At 45.0% G+C, this 15,565-nt stretch overlaps 1 protein-coding gene across 1 annotated transcript; it reads right to left on the bottom strand.

Annotated features, from left to right (window-relative positions):
- Positions 1-227: 227 nt before the first annotated feature.
- LOC148320557 (F-BAR and double SH3 domains protein 2-like) lies at positions 228-15,294 on the bottom strand. Its single transcript, XM_088279988.1, has 20 exons — positions 14,967-15,294; positions 13,436-13,533; positions 12,166-12,211; positions 10,421-10,494; positions 9,456-9,600; positions 8,435-8,568; positions 8,147-8,201; positions 7,946-8,074; positions 7,615-7,737; positions 7,431-7,526; positions 5,110-5,226; positions 4,439-4,537; positions 3,942-4,094; positions 3,734-3,871; positions 3,555-3,638; positions 3,302-3,485; positions 2,622-2,851; positions 2,280-2,496; positions 2,137-2,201; positions 228-1,943 (listed from the first exon to the last, which is right to left on the bottom strand). Exons 1-20 carry the CDS (start codon positions 14,985-14,987, stop codon positions 1,860-1,862), a joined length of 2,292 nt encoding a protein of 763 aa, XP_088136114.1. The 5' UTR covers positions 14,988-15,294; the 3' UTR covers positions 228-1,859.
- Between the last annotated feature and the right edge of the window lie 271 nt (positions 15,295-15,565).

Raw genomic sequence — 15,565 nt, 5'->3', positions numbered from 1 at the left:
TTCAATCGACCTGCCATGCATGTTTTTGGAATGTGGGAGGAAACCGGAGTACCCGGAGGAAACCCACGCAAGCACGGGGAGAACATGCAAACTCCACACAGGATGGCCGGAGCCGGGATCGAACCCACGCCCGATGCTGTCTCTCACTGTGAGGCCATCGTGCTAACCAGTCGGCCAACCGTGCCGCCCATGGTCCAGACAAACAGAATAATTCAAATCCACCGGTCCATCATTGAAGCTATTCTTTATTTCACATTTATTTGTACACAATAAATACTGTTAAATATCCATTTGTGTGTGTAAATATGACGCTTGGCAGTCACTGCAGCGCTAACACGGTCAACACAGCGGAACCAATCATGGAAAAAGTAGCACGTCAACTTCTCTAAACAGGGAAAAGACACCTCTTTTTTTCCTCATTTTTTACCTTTGAGGGTAAATGCAAACTTCAAAAATAAGTTTGATGTCATTCAGATCTCAAGGAGATCAAGGAGAAAACAGCAACGTGGCTGACGGATATCTTTTTTTTTTTTTTACCACACAGATCGAGTGGAACTAAATCATTTTGTTTCAATCCTAAAGTCTAAAAATAAAGAAATAAAAGGATAAAACTGTGCTAATATTTTGTAGGGATATCCATCTCCAAGCTCTCTGTAAACTATTTAAAACGACAATAGCTTCTCTATAAGACACTAAGGCGGCTATTTAAGGCTAAATAACAACAATATGACAAAAGTATTCATACCAAATACAGCTGGTAAACAAAATGTGAGAAATGTTGACAATCAAAATACTGACGACGAAAAAGAAGACATGAAAAAGTGCTTCATTGTGTGACACGGTATACATTTTACATCAGCATCACTCCCTCCATTCATGAACAATGGCAACTTTCACACAGAGACCCTGCAAAATTGCCCCAACAGAGGACTAAATACCGGAACTGGCATTTTTCTGCCTTTGCCTTGAATAAAGAACCTGGTGAAGCGCGATTTTACCGATTTCTCGATGATACTGTGTCCTGCAAATCGAATTCGAAATGTTGGGACGGCGACAAATGATTTCAACAACAGGGTGGAAAATTGGTGTGTTTAACTCCACACCCCTGTCCAAAACATGGTAGACTACTCTTAAACAGTCTTTTTCGCTCATCCTGTTGTGTTGAAAGCAATGATCAGTGTCCGACAAGTATTGGAATATGACTCATCCTCTGTGTTCTGTGCAAACGACACAAACGAGGACAAGAGGCGTGAAACTTAAATAGTTGTTAGGCAGCAACAATAACTTTCAACACAAGAGGACAAAACTGTTGACTTTGTCCCACCAACTTTCACTGTCGGGTCAAACAGGCTGATGACTTGTGAGGGGGTGAAAAGGGGGGGGGGGGTGCTGTCTTTTAAAGACCGTGTAAAAGGGGCGACAGGCGTGCTTCCTCCCGGTACGGCTGCTAACTGACACCTGGACACTTTGGGGTGAGAGGGGTATTTTTACGAGGAAAGTCGGAGGTGAAGATTAAACGCAGATTAAAAAAAATACCATTTCTCTTAAAGCGCAATTTAAACAAGGAGTGTTCCATTCTTTTCCGAAAAAAAATATTCATCCTCATACCATTGCCACTTTTTCCTTCTTTTAGTGTTTGACTTGAGGGATTCAGGACCAGCCTTGCACCCCCGCCCAAACCAATGTGGCATTAAACTAAAGATATGGTCAGGGTGTCGTCTATTTTCTCAGATGAAACGAAAGAGTGTTCAAATCAAAAAGCAGATGTGTCAGCTTTGAAGGCGAGAAAGGCACGTTTGTTCTTCCAGCAAAAGCACCGGCCGCGTCATGTGTCCTCTAGAGGGCGTCCCATCTCCACTTCACACCAGCGTGATCTCCACCTCTTCTCGCCGCTTCACCTGCCCCCGGGGATGCTGCTTGGGGGGAGGTGGAGCAGCTCGGACCTGGAAAAAAAATGGCCCCTTAGTCTCACAAGTAATAAATGAGACGTGCCAAAATCTGGACAGTGAGTGATCCCCGTTTAGCGTAAGGGATATGCTCATATACATCTTTTTTTTCAATCGCAATTTCACAACAAATATGAGTGCATGGAATCAAACCAAATCACATGGAAAAGCGTCTAAGGGTATTACTTACAGGTCGGATGTTGCCAGATGCGCTCTCGGGGTATTTGGGAGGCTGCGGGGAGCCTTGTGCAGGACCTAAAGACACAAATCAACATTTAGCAGAGTTCATTTAAGCATTTCGGTTTGGAGACCTTACGGAACGATAAGACGTACTGTGAAAGGGGCTCTTTTGTGGTGTGGCGGGCGGCAGCCGGTGGTGCCCGTTGTGGTAGGCGGGCGGCCGTCCGATGGGCGAGGCGGCGGCGCTGCAGGGGCTGGACTGTGGCGACGAAGAGGTGGTGGGTGTCTGCAGGGGGCTGCTGTGGAGTGGCCCCGAATGGACGGGGCTGTGAGGGGACCGCTCGCAGTGGGCCGGCGTGCACGGTGACGACTTGAGACAAGAAGGAAAAAAAAAAAGAAAAATACTCTCTAAAAGCTGGGGAAATGTCTTTGCAGCCTTTAGGGGAATGCAGCATTAATCAAAGCAGACAGAAAATCTAAGAGTTGACGTTCTACCTGAGTGCTGCTGCCGTCTCTCTGCCCGTCGCCATTTTCGCCTGCGCCGCCGCCCAGGTCCTCGACCAGGACGGCGGGAAATACGCCGACGACGCCATTGAACTCGCCCTCCCAGAAGCCGTCATCCTCGTGGGTCTCCCGGCTAAGGACGCGGATGATGGCGCCCTCGGGGAAGGAGAGCTCGTCGTCCGTCTGGCTGGTGTAGTCGTACAGTGCCTTGGCGAACGACACTGCGGAATATTTGATAAAGGAGCAACGTAAAGTGCTTTGCGATGTTAATTCAAACATCATTTATGTATTTAGCAACATAAGATTGTCAGCTAAAAAGGAAGCTTGGAGTCATGTTACTATAACTGCACTTTGCAAAAAGTGCCACTCATCTGATGGAAAATAATCATTTGGGATTGAATTTTAGTTAATTGATGTAAATGACAGTGATTACAGCTCTAATTAATTAACAGGTTGCCACAACTATTAAATTTATCACTGCAGACATTTTTAAGCACATAATAGCGTGTTGCGTGTATGAACATTCAGTTGTTTTTTTTACAATTTGAAATGTTTACACTTTGTAATGTCAAAGTACATACATGGCGTCGATGATAGGTGATGTGATGCTTTTCTTTGCACATGTTCAGCTTTTACAAGGCAGTATAAAAGTGTCTTTGATGATGCTTTACCACTGGAGTCTCCGTTGACAGAGCCGGCGGGAAGCTCGGTTTCGGGTTCGGTGGAGTTGCTGGAGGAGTGTGAGCGAGCGTCCAGTGCGGCCAGGGACTGCAGCATGCTCAGCAGGCTGTTGGAGGACGGCAGCTGCAGATACTTCTCCGGGACGTAGCCGACCTGGCCGCTGCGGTTTCTGGCCTGGGGGAAAAATACAGTCAAAGATCATCACATAGGGCTTGGAGCTGGAATAAACGACCAAAACCTTACCTTCACCCAGTCCTCCATGTCGCCGTCGTCGATGACCTCCAAAATTTCCTGCTCCTCGATGGTCAGTTCATCTGGCTGAGAGGCCTGAAGATAGCGTTCATCAGATAAACAGGAGGGCTCAACGTGTCCAGTATCGTGTTGAAGGTTGGCAACCCCAAATGAAGACAAGGTCTCCTAACCTTATAGGAGTAGAGCACTTTGCAGGTGAGCGGATAGTTTTTCAGTGTGCTAGATGGGCTGGAGCTGCTGTCGTCCAACACTTCGCCGCTGTCCTCCGTCTCCTCCTCGTCGTCCTCTCGCTCCAAGTCGGCCGTTCCCTTCCGGAATGAGTCGCACACGTTGAGAGACTGCTCACCATGAAAAAAGTGGGACGGAAGGTGGTCTTACAGAGAGCGAAGGATCGTGGGCACTGAGGTTGTTCCAGCGCTCGTTCTCCAGCTCCTCCATCACCTGGTTCATGGCACTCTTCAGCCACGTTTCCACCCCGATGCCCACCTGCCTCAGCAGGTCCAGGCGGGCCTCTGCCTTCGCCTTTACCATCTAGCACAGCAGCACGAAAACATAATCCCGAGAGACGTCAGCAAGATTTACCAGATTTCAAATCTGTGTGGTTAGCTGTTTCCTTTCCTCAAAAAGTGATTATATAGAGGAAAAGTGTGATGACAACCATAGAACAGGAAATTCAACTTGGGCCAAACACACTCTTAATATGCGACAAACAATTCCAGCCATACCTGCAAAACACCACTAGGTGACAGTATAACTGCAAACAACTTCAATCTCCCAGTCTCGTGCTTTACATCCATGTTCATGTTTTTTCGTTCAACCAGCAGGTGGCGCTTTGGTGTCATGTCGACTGATCTACACACTCTTCACTCAGTTACCTCTGCCCTCCGCAGACTCTGCCTCGCCACCTCCATCTTGGCCTCCAGCTCTCCGGCGTTTTGCTCCGAGCTCTCCTGAGCCCCAAATTCCTCCAAGACCTGAACACAAAACACACACAATAAATATGACGATAATAGCTAAACCAGCTATGACTCCATTGTGCATTCTTACGAGAGTGTGACTCATTTCCTCGTGAATGTTTGATACTGGTGTTCCGGGGGAAATTAAAAAAGAATTCCCAGATGAGGTCAATGATCTCTTGGCTCTGACCTTCAGAGTGACAGCAGGACTATAAAGTGCCTTCGCGCGCCCCTCACATGCATATTTTCACTATTTGCCCGTTGCGTGTTATCAGAATGACCTCAATTGTTGAACTATTTTAAGTGCTCTTTTATTACACTAATATTTAACTATTCCCAGACAGCACGGTGTGACAGTGGACAATCGTCCGCCTCACAGTCAAGATAACCCAGGTTGAAATCTTGGTTTTGTCTATTCTGTGTTGAGTTTCAGTGTTCTCAGTGTGTACTCCATTTATAATTGGGAAAATGTCTGCGTGTCCTGCCACTGACTGGCGACCAATTCTGGGTGGAGGACGAGCCCTTAAGAAAATCCGTGGTTGGATTAACTGGACCTGCGTTGTATGGTATGTTCTGTATTTGGGTCTCACCCGCTGGGCGTGGATGATACTTTTGTACTCTCGGGCCACTCGACTGGCCCACTTGCGGGCTTCCTTGTCAAGGCTGTGCTCCTCTGCCGTGCCACTCTCTTTTAGCAGATGCGTCACCTAGGAGGAAAAAAAAAAACATTAAAAACATATTCATCATTAGGAATGTGCATCGCTTCACAAAAGACGATTAGATACGTTGCGCTATATTTGCGGTACAATACGATTAGAAGATGTCATGATTTTAAAATGAAATGACTCAATTGGTTCGTCACATCAAAACGAAAAAAAAACCTTCCTCACAATCTGGACAAGCCTCCTTGCAACCCCTTAGCTCCTACCCCAGGAAAAAAATTGGGGACGGGGTGAGTATTGGCTCATTTGCATGAGACCAAACAGGCACCTCTCCTAATAGTAATTCTATAATATATAAAGCTGTATTTGTACAACGTACGAGGAAACATGAGTAGGTCACTATTCTAAAAAGATGACGTTGTTTGTTTTGTGGAGGTGATGAATGTCTCGCAGACGGACACAAGAAAAAAAAAAAAAAAACCTAAACGGATGACGGATGGTGACAAAGAAGCAGAGGAGTGCTGCCGTGGAGCAACAACTCGGCACATTCCTTCCAAGAACATGACGTCAGTGTGATGGAAATAGTGGGCGACTAATTGACGTGCCAAGCAGCTGTTAGGTGGCATTTAAACCGGGCGGGACCACCACGATCATCAACACGATCAGGTTGGTAAATGTTTAAGAGCAACTAGAACACAAAACCTGCATTAAGATGTTCCCACATGACAACATTGTGTGTGCGTGTGTGTGTCGGGGGGTTCAGTGCACTGAGATGAGGCCCACTCACAATGGCTCCTTTTCACACATGGGCTGTTCACAGGAGCCGGCCCACCTCCTGCCCCTCCCTCCCGCGTTCGCTTCTTTTCACCGGATCCCTCCGTCTGGCCAAAGCGGTGCGGCCAGGGAGGGGAGGGGTGGGCGGGGTTTTTGCGTCCGCCGTTCATGTTTTCTTTAGGAACAGGCGGCCGCTTGTTGGGACGTCCAACGAAAACAACGCCGCCGTTTGCAGCTCGGACAAATTGTGCAGTGTTTGCTGAGGGCAAAGCGCCACCGGGGAGGACGTACATGTGTGTGTAGGACATCAATTAATATACATTACATAAAAGCACGCAGGCTGCAGAGGGGAAGTCAATGCAATTTTCAACCTTTGGAGGTAGTATCAGAAGCGGGAGTTACCTAATGTAATCTACCTTAATTATAACTTCATAGAAGATAAAAACGTAGACCTTGCTCCTCTCTTCCTTGTTATCTTGTATTACAACTTTTCTGTGATACAAAGATGGCTGGAGTGGGAGCCAGTTGGTCAAGGCAGATAACTGCCTATTCATGTGACTGTATAAGACCTCGCCAAAAGTAGGCATCGGGTTCTATTTGGACTGTCTATGGCGTGCAAGCTTCTATTAAATTACATCATAAGCATTCACAAATATTGGGTGTGAAGTTTAACACCGCACTTCTCCTAATTGTTGGGGAAAAATAAATTGACCGGACAATATTCCACCTTTGGAAGTACGATTGCAGCCGTAACAGGTCAATTTGTATTTACGATTACACTTCTATTAACTATTACAAACTGCCACAATTATTCCTGCTTTTAGCCTGGCCCGCTTTTCTGCTACGATGACGTTGTTATTTTTCACCACGTTCGTCTGCGCACCAAACAACGTCGTTAAAAGCAAGGGCGCCTCCGACGAGCGCAAACACTGCATGTTTGCAAAGTGATCAAAGTCCGCGTCGCTGCTTTCACATGAGATCATCGAGTGTTCTATGGGGTCGCTTGTTAAACGTCCCTGCGCCACCACGAACAAAAATAACACATTAATAAAAAGCAAATGTCGCCTTGTCACTCACATTACAAATACAGCGGTCCCTCCTACCTGAAGGAAGCACAATAAGCCCTTACGTATTTTATTTTAGTAACATGCCTGTGACATGCTTCCACCAAAATACCCCAAGGGACAAAAATCCAAGCACAGTGAACCAAGGTGTGGAATGCTACATTAGCTTCGAGATAGCCTCTAAGTTGCTTCACATGTCACGTGTGTGTTATGTTTGACATTTGATTTCATACTTAACATTTATTACCCCTCCTGAGTTGTTATGAAGCTAAAAAACGGTTCTATTGGTTTTAACATAATGGTTAATGTATGTTGAAACTTGATGCCAATTCATAAAATGGATCAAATTATTGCAAATGTAGACAGCCTATGTGGGACATTTCCTATTAAAAATTGCGGCGAGGTCTTTACCGTATCTGTGTCAATGGGCTGGAACGAGAAGTCAGCTGCTTTCTGGAAAACGGCATTGTTCTGCACAAATATTTGCTGATGGAAGTCCTGCAGTACCTGTAGGACATATTTGATAGATTAAAATCACACGCGATGGATGTCGGACTTAAACAATTTACAGCTAGGAGGTGTGGAAGCTCCGTACCCCGTTGGAGCTGTCCAAGAGCTTGTTGAAGACGTCGTGCACGGCCTGGTAGCTCTCCAGCTCCGTCTGACACAGCGACACCAGATAATCCTTCACATGCTCGTAAATCCGACCATCCAGCACCTGCAGATGCCCAAAAAACAAAATCCCCACACTTTATATTTAATGCATTTCATTCTAGCTTATTATAGTTGATATGTTATTTTACCAAATTAAATACATTTTATAACTCTTGTGCATGTTTTTAAAAGATTTTCTACTGTGATTCTGTCGATCACCAGACTCAATAACCATAAAATTAAATCATGCCCCTCAAGAGCCAACAGTGCACCTTGAGGCAGTCGCTGAGGTCAATGTCGTAGTAGCGTTGCTGGTGAGCGTTGGCGGCCGCTAACGTGAGCAGGTAGTCGTTCCGGCTGTGGGTGGCTTTGGAGTTGCACTCACTCCTCTTGGCTTTGAGCTGGAAGGCAGGAATTTGGTCAGAAAATGTTGAGCCTGTCTCTCATATCCTTTGCAATTGCCTCGTACGTACCTTGACAGTTGCCCTCTGCAGACTAGATCTGGACTGGAAGAGGCTTAACTTGGACCTGGATGGAGCAGACAGAAAGGCAAAACCTCTTAAAACGTAGCAATTCTTACATGGGCGAGTAAATCACTTAATGGGTTCAGGCCATCAAACGTTGCACTTGATGTAATTTATGAGCTATAGTCAGTTGGGGCGGCCAGAGAGTCGTCATAGAAGTAAGAGTCAGTTCGGTCCCAAATTCCACACATCTGACACCTTGCTGCTGTTCTAGTTAGCACACGGGCTGGCTCTTACTTGGCTTCCAGCTCGGCCTTCTCCCGCACGGCCTGTGCCATGGTCTCCGCCTCCTGGTATTTCTTCCTGCTCTTGGTCAGGTCTTTGACGGACTCCTGCAGCTCGGCCTGAATGCTCGTCAGCCGCTCGATACACTGGCGAACACACAAGACGGCAGGATTTCCGCAAGACTCGCAGCATTTCAAAAGAACATTGGATTCGACCTGAGTCGACACAGATTTTAATTTTAATGATACGATGATGTAATAGGGTTTTCTGATAATAGCGAGGGATCCAAGGTCACGTCGGTGCTTAAGATAGCGCCACGATAACAACACTTACACTTAACATCTAATACATCAATTATGTGCACTAGACAAGATAAAAAAATAAAAAAAAGAATGTTCTACGCTAATCCCGTGGTTTCGGGTAACATGCATTACAAATATTACAACAAACACATTTTTTGCAGCTGCATTAGCTGTATCTGTAGGGTCAATGCCCCGCTCAGCCCACAACACACTCGAACCGTAAAAGTGAAAACTAACCGACTAATCAATCTCCAAACAGTATCCATTCAACCTGCCGTGCATGTTTTTGGATTGAGGGAGGAAACCGGAGCGACCGGAGAAAAGCCACGCAGGCACGGGGAGAACATGCAAACACCACACTAGAAGGCCAGCGCCGGAATCGATCCCACGACCTCTGCACTGTGAGGCCATCGTGAAAACCAGTCCTCCACCGTGTTGCCCATATCTAATACCATGAGAGTTTTTTTTTCTGTTCAGTGGTGCCACTTGAGAACAAAATGTAAAAAAATCTGAACTGTCACTTGAACCGTGTAGTGTAATCCCATCTTAATAAAGGGTTAAGTATCTCGGCTACAGTGAGGTTTTGACAATACGACAGAGGCGCTCTCCTCCAAGGAGCAACAAACGGCTAACCTAAATGGCATGGCGGGGCCGTCCAAACGGCCGCACTTGTGTGACAGTAACCGAAATCTGAGCCGGGGATTGCGAGTTTCTGACCCTCTCGGCGTTACCTTGCGCAGCTGCTGCTCCTTCTGCAGCCGCGCCGTCTTGGCCGGCTCGGCGACCTGCACTTTGTAGTTGTCGCAGGCACTGATCCTGGATTGGGTGACCTGGACAGTACCTTCCAGATAAGCCCTCCATACGCAATACATGTTCCTGCGCCAAACACACACGCACACACAGTGTTGTCTTACACAGCTGAAGCAACAGTGGAGCGATTCTTGCACACCCGGGGGAGGAAGTTTGTGGCCTAAATGGAGCAACGGAGGAAAAGTGCAGAGTTTCATGAAGTGCAGGACGAGACACCTGATCTGCATTGTGTAGCCACAGAGGAAAGCAATATAGCAGAGGTCTGCAATTAAAAGTTAAAGAGGGTCACTTTAGTTAAAGCCTGCAGGGATTCATAAAAAAATTGTTACAATTATTTATACATTTTATTTCACACAAAAGTGCTTTTAAGCAGGCCTTCCTAAAGTCTATACATGGAAAATAAATAAATAAATATATATATTTTTTGTAACTGCAAAGAAAAGGTTAGCAAAATGCAAGCATTTGCAAAAAGAATTCATACAGTGCATCAACAATATTAACTAATATTATCTTCTTAACTATCGTAATTCCCCCAACAGTTGGGAGAGTTCAAGCAAGACTACAGTAAACGTTGCAACATTTGCGGAGGTCAAAATATGACGACCGTAAATCTATGAGCAGTTGTGCAGGTTATAATTGTAAAGATTCTTAAAAATAAATAAATAAATAAATAACAGACCATCGCAAATTTCTGAAAACTTCATATGAGCCAACCGTAAACCATCCATTTCTGTCGAGGTTGAAATAGGAGTCCCTAAAATCCTCACTATAATAATAAGTGTCGGATTAAAATGATCTAAAGACTCTGGGTTCGTATTGAAAGGCTTCTAAAGTCTGGATCCGAGGACCATCCTAAAAATCCCCGCTTGCGGCGGTTTATCCTTACCTGTAATCCGCTTCCTGTGACAAGTTGTCAGGCCATTCTCTTTTTAGGTACTGATTGGCCAACTTCTGCAGGGCCTGGAAGGACACAAAGTGTGGACGTCATGTTCACCTTTAACACCAACGCACATTTTTTTTTAGCAACCTTCCAGATGGGCATGATAAATTGCTGCACACTTGAACTCTTTCACCTATTAGGAAGGGGTTTACATGCTCGGAGGGGAGAGGGGGAAGAAACTTAATTCATGTACACCAAATGGAGCCCTGAAGATATATTAAAATGCTGCGCCTCCGCCAGCAGTGAGGTTAACCACAGCAGAAATAGCTTAACAGAGTAAACGGTCAAAGAGACGCAAGGCAAAGTCATGCGAATGAGGTCCGAGCAGTGTGTCGCTGCATCACTTCTGATTTTTTTCAACTGACATTAATTCGGCAGATGTTAGTTATGCGGTCCCGAGGTGGCAGAGATGGCTCCCTGGTGGTCCCGGTGCCAAGGCCGGAGAGCCGCGACAAACCGGCCCATTGTGGGGAGGACGCGCGACTGAACGAGGCGAGCGGACACGTGTGAATGGGAACGCTCGAAGGAGGAAGAGCCCAAACAGAGGAGGTCCTTTTCAACGCTGGCTGTGATGTGAATAGCAATCGCCGCCGTTGGCTCAGGAGCCTCGCAGGTGTAAGATACCAGCCTCAAATAAGAGCACAAGTCCATCTTTGATGCTTAAAAAAATAATAAATCAAAAGGACACCCTCATTCTTAGGCGACGGACAAAAATATCATGACGACTAAGAGGTTTCCATTTTGAGATGCGTTCAAAAACAAACAACTTGGGTCATTTCACATCCCCTTGCGGGACTTGGTAACAAAGCGCTCGCTACGCGTCATTTCTGCACATTGTTCTTTTCTTCAGAGACGTCAGCCGCGTCCCAGTGTGGAGGCCGCATCCTTCCGAAGACAGAATGAGTCACGGCGATGAGACGTTGCGGACGGCGTTTAAAGAGGCGACATGTCTTCCACTTTGAGGAATTTGGACGGTCAAACACTACCGAGCCAACTAACAATTCAACTTTTGATATAGAAACAAACAAAGCACAACAGCGTTAAGTGAGATTCTGAGACCGAGCAAAACCGATTCACGTACGTGGAGCAGTCCTCATTTTCATAACATTGAGACTTTCTTACATGTTTAAACATGTTCAGTACACACTCCGATTCTTCCAAATTGCCTTCAGCAGATGCAGTTTGCCCCATACGAGAGCTGCCGATCTGTAACCTCCGTCCATTCAACGGCAACCAAAGTTGTTGCGGTTACTACACAAAGTACAAAGTATTTTAAAAATCCTCACCATCCATAAACACGCTGGTGATTATCGCACAGTTTTTGCGTAATGGCGCAGACGGCCGGCAAACAAAGCACAAGGCGGAGGAAGTGCCTCGGACAAATGGGTAAGCAGACATTTCGGGGTTGCTAGGCGGACCGCAGACCTGGCCCCTCTCTTCACGGCGGTGCGGGACATTCCTCACGGGGCTGTAACACCACAACACCGGCAAAAGGATTTTTTTTTTCCTCCAGACGTCCGACTGACGTCTTTCTGGAAGCTGTGGCTACAAGCAACACGGCGGAGGACATGTGACGGAAGTTGCGACTTCCTTACCGCATAGGAGAACAAGACATTTCCGCAAGGACCACAACTATCGAGACGTTGAAATATCGTAAACAGATAAGACAGGGCAATAAAGCATTTCCTTACCTGGGCGTAGTCGCGCTCTACAGATGCTCTTTTTTGGCTAAAAGTCCTGCAAAACACAAGTGTGAATTTATAAAATCATCAAAAAGGTTTCCTTTATCCTGGCATATGATACCATTAAAAAAAAGAAGATAATATAGATAATAACAAGATAATATATTGATTAATTATAGATTTTTCAAAACTATTGTAACTGATTAAGTAAGCTGAAGTAATAGTCGTTTTTCAGCGTGGGTAAAAAAAAATAAACCACTCACAAGTGTGAGTGTCTGTCTATATTTGTTGCTGCATCTTTTCTGTTCAAGTATCCCTCGCATTCTAACGCCACCAAAAAGATGCTATTTGTTCAACAGATGTAATTTGTTAGCGTTTTGCATTGAGCTACAAGGACTTAAGGTGAAGCTATGTGGGTGTTTTAAATGCAAAACATTATTTGTTTTATGTTTAGTTTGACAGCAAACAGAGTGACAATTGTGAATTGTTCACTAGTTTCCGAAATCTGCTGATTTTTTTGCAGATGGATTTGCTTTTACATTAGAACATGAGTGAACGATAATGACATTCAAACCTCGGACCCGAATATTTATACTTCATCCGAGGCTGTACCTCACCCTGCTACTAGAGTATTTCCAAGTGCTTAATTTGCCAACTCCAAAGAAAAAGTATCGAATGGGAAGAAAAAAAAAATTTCATTCCATCTCATCTGAGTTGATTTACAAGCCGAGGAACAAAGCAGCAGGGACACCCTGGTGTAATTTATAGCTAAACTTTAAGGGGAGAGGTCAGCGCCTCAGGGGGGAAAAGCAGAGCACAGCAAAAACCATCACAAAGCCAGTAAACATGTCCGGACTCGACCGATGCGCCTCCAAACGATTTGCCGTGACTTCCTGGGAGCTTCCTCCCCGCTCTGACGGTGACGGGAACATCTGGCGGCTGTCCCGTGTCTTGACGCCCAGCTGTTGGGAAAGTTCAGAGCAGTGCCGGCAGCCACAGACAGGAAGTGGGGAGCTGTCGGACTGTCAAGTCAACAGCAGCTTAAAAAACACGACCGCAACTTTTGACTTATCAAGTTTTGAAACAATACTGTCTGCTGCTCTTACACTTGGACAACGTGTCTCGTGTTTATTGAAGCTTGTCCAAACTCAAACACAGGACGTCCTCGGTTTATGATGCAAAAGAGCACATTTACAGTTTTTTTTTTTACTTCCTCGTTTGACATTGTAGGCTGTCTTTCTAAAACGCCAAAACCACGGTGCGACACGTGACTGCTCACCTCAGGTCTTCCAGGAGGTCACACTCAGCCTGGTGTTTGACATGTAGTGTGCTCAGCTGCTCGCTGTGGGTGTGTTTCAGCTCCTGGGTGACCCGGACCTGCAGAAGATGACAGATGTGTTGGTGTTTTATTTTTTTTAATTGTTACAAAAACACTTTATCCACAAAAGAAAATGAACAAAGGGAAATTGCTACATGATTGCCAAGCTAACTGCACAAACATTAACACCGAACTTGAGTTTGTTTTGTTGGCACACACTGGATAAAATCCCTTCTCCAAAATCTGAGTTCCCTGAAACCTTGTACAAATCAAGTTCCAGCGCCACCCTTGACTTCCCTTTACTTTTCCACATTGCCACAGTGTTCGAGTTATGTCAAGAGTCCAATTGATCTCCAAGCCTTATCTAAATAGTCAACTGGGTTTCCACTGATTAAAAAACTTAAGAGCAAAGACTTAAATTTGTCTTCCTTGTTTTTGGCCCCACAAATTAAAATTGAGCCAATGAAAACGGCATCGAGTTAAATTTTTTTAGAAGCTTAGTCAAGACATCTTTTATATAAAAATATGGAAAATAACAAAGTGCATTTTTGTTATAGCACCGTGCAAAATCGTCCATCGTACGACTTTGAGCATATGAATGTATCATATACTTGACCATGAAAAAACAAACTAAGTGTAAATCATTAAATATGAAATTTAAACTTAATTTTAACATTACGCTTATACACATCTTGTCAAAATGTGGCTAATTTAAGTGAGCATTAGCTGTTATTACACCATGAAATTATGTCAATTTTGGGGGACATCTTGTATTTTTGTGGTATTCTATATGTACGTATGCATGCATCATTATTTTGTCTTGGGACGTGAACCAAACTACCATTAAAAAAAGTATACCACTTACGCTCGTATATCTCCAGAGACTCTTAAATCGAGAGCAGGTCTTAATGCGACACGTATGTGTTCAAGTTGGGTCCGCTCTCATATTCGGCATGAACAAAAAAATATATTATGCGTTTGGATTAAGGGAGATAGTCACTTGTTTGTGGCACACACAATAAACCGCTACCGCTTCGATCTTCGCAGCCGTCCGCTGGTTTTACTGAGGGGTGCGAGTGGAGAGAAGTGATATTTACTTGAACTTAACGGCGTTTCAATAAATCACTTGGGCGCCGATGAAACACCTCTGTGACGTGAATTGTGAAAACCTGAGTATAAGACGGATAAAAAAAGAGTAAAAAAGTGACGTTTGAGTGCATTTGAGAGTGCCATTTAATTCGAATGAGAACAGGGGCACATTAAGACGAGCTGTATCGACAAAAATTAAGGGACGCAAGCTTTTAATGAGAATTTTCACTTTGGAAGGCGATTAAATATGTGTTGTAACCAAAACCAAACGGTTTAGTGAATAAAATGTGAAAGACAAAGTGGTGTTTTGCCGACGTGGTCTGGCAACCATTAAATATGCACCACTTCGTCGAGTAACGTTAGCTTCCGAGGCTACACACAAACTGTGGGGGGAAAAACTCACCTTTCTCGGTGGGGGTTGCATCCTTCTTTCTGGACATAAAAACTACGCGAAAAAGTCCGAACGTTTGTCGGGGAAAAGTTGTTCCAAGTGCTTCGGCGACGACGGGGGTCAGGAAAAAAAAGGATAGTCCCGGGCGGCCACGGTACTCAGGCAGCCATAGCGAGTCCGTTAAAATGAGCCCGAGCCCCGCTGATGAAAACAGTGCTGTTGCTTGCGCCCCCCGGGAACGAACCGAACAGATAGAGCGTCAATTCTGAGTGATGACTTAAACTACTTCCGAGTTTTGATTCAAGAATAAAACGCGAGCTTGAATGGACTGCTTCCGCCTTGTGTGTCAAAATAAAACATACCTACATAACGTGTCATCTTCAACCCTGTATCCCGTACGGGTCGCGGATTGTCCGGTGTGTTGTGTGCGTGTGCGTGTGCGTGTGCGTGAGTGTGCGTGTGTGTGCTGACTTCGGGCGAACCCACCAATAATAATAATAATAATAATAATAATAATTATAATAATAATGGCAATAATAATTATCATTATTTATGGAACAGATTAACTATATTTGAAAAACAGATTTTTCAAATGTAATTTTAAAGGTCAT

This window comes from Idiotropiscis lumnitzeri, chromosome 17 (assembly GCF_059441095.1).
Source record: "Idiotropiscis lumnitzeri isolate Australia: NSW breed Sydney's pygmy pipehorse chromosome 17, RoL_Ilum_1.0, whole genome shotgun sequence".
NCBI lineage: Eukaryota > Metazoa > Chordata > Actinopteri > Syngnathiformes > Syngnathidae > Idiotropiscis > Idiotropiscis lumnitzeri.
Note: the sequence above shows the minus strand (reverse complement) of the source record. Positions and strands in the feature narration are given on the sequence as shown.

What these genes read in the sequence shown, in the direction of transcription:
- LOC148320557 (XM_088279988.1), bottom strand. Translation starts at nt 14,987, where the DNA reads ATGCAACCCCCACCGAGAAAG. An exon ending in AGAGTCTGCGGAGGGCAGAG is followed by an intron (nt 4,095 to 4,438) that starts GTAACTGAGTGA and finishes CTGCTGTGCTAG; the next exon opens with ATGGTAAAGGCGAAGGCAGA. An exon ending in ACAAAAGAGCCCCTTTCACA is followed by an intron (nt 2,202 to 2,279) that starts GTACGTCTTATC and finishes TTGTGTCTTTAG; the next exon opens with GTCCTGCACAAGGCTCCCCG.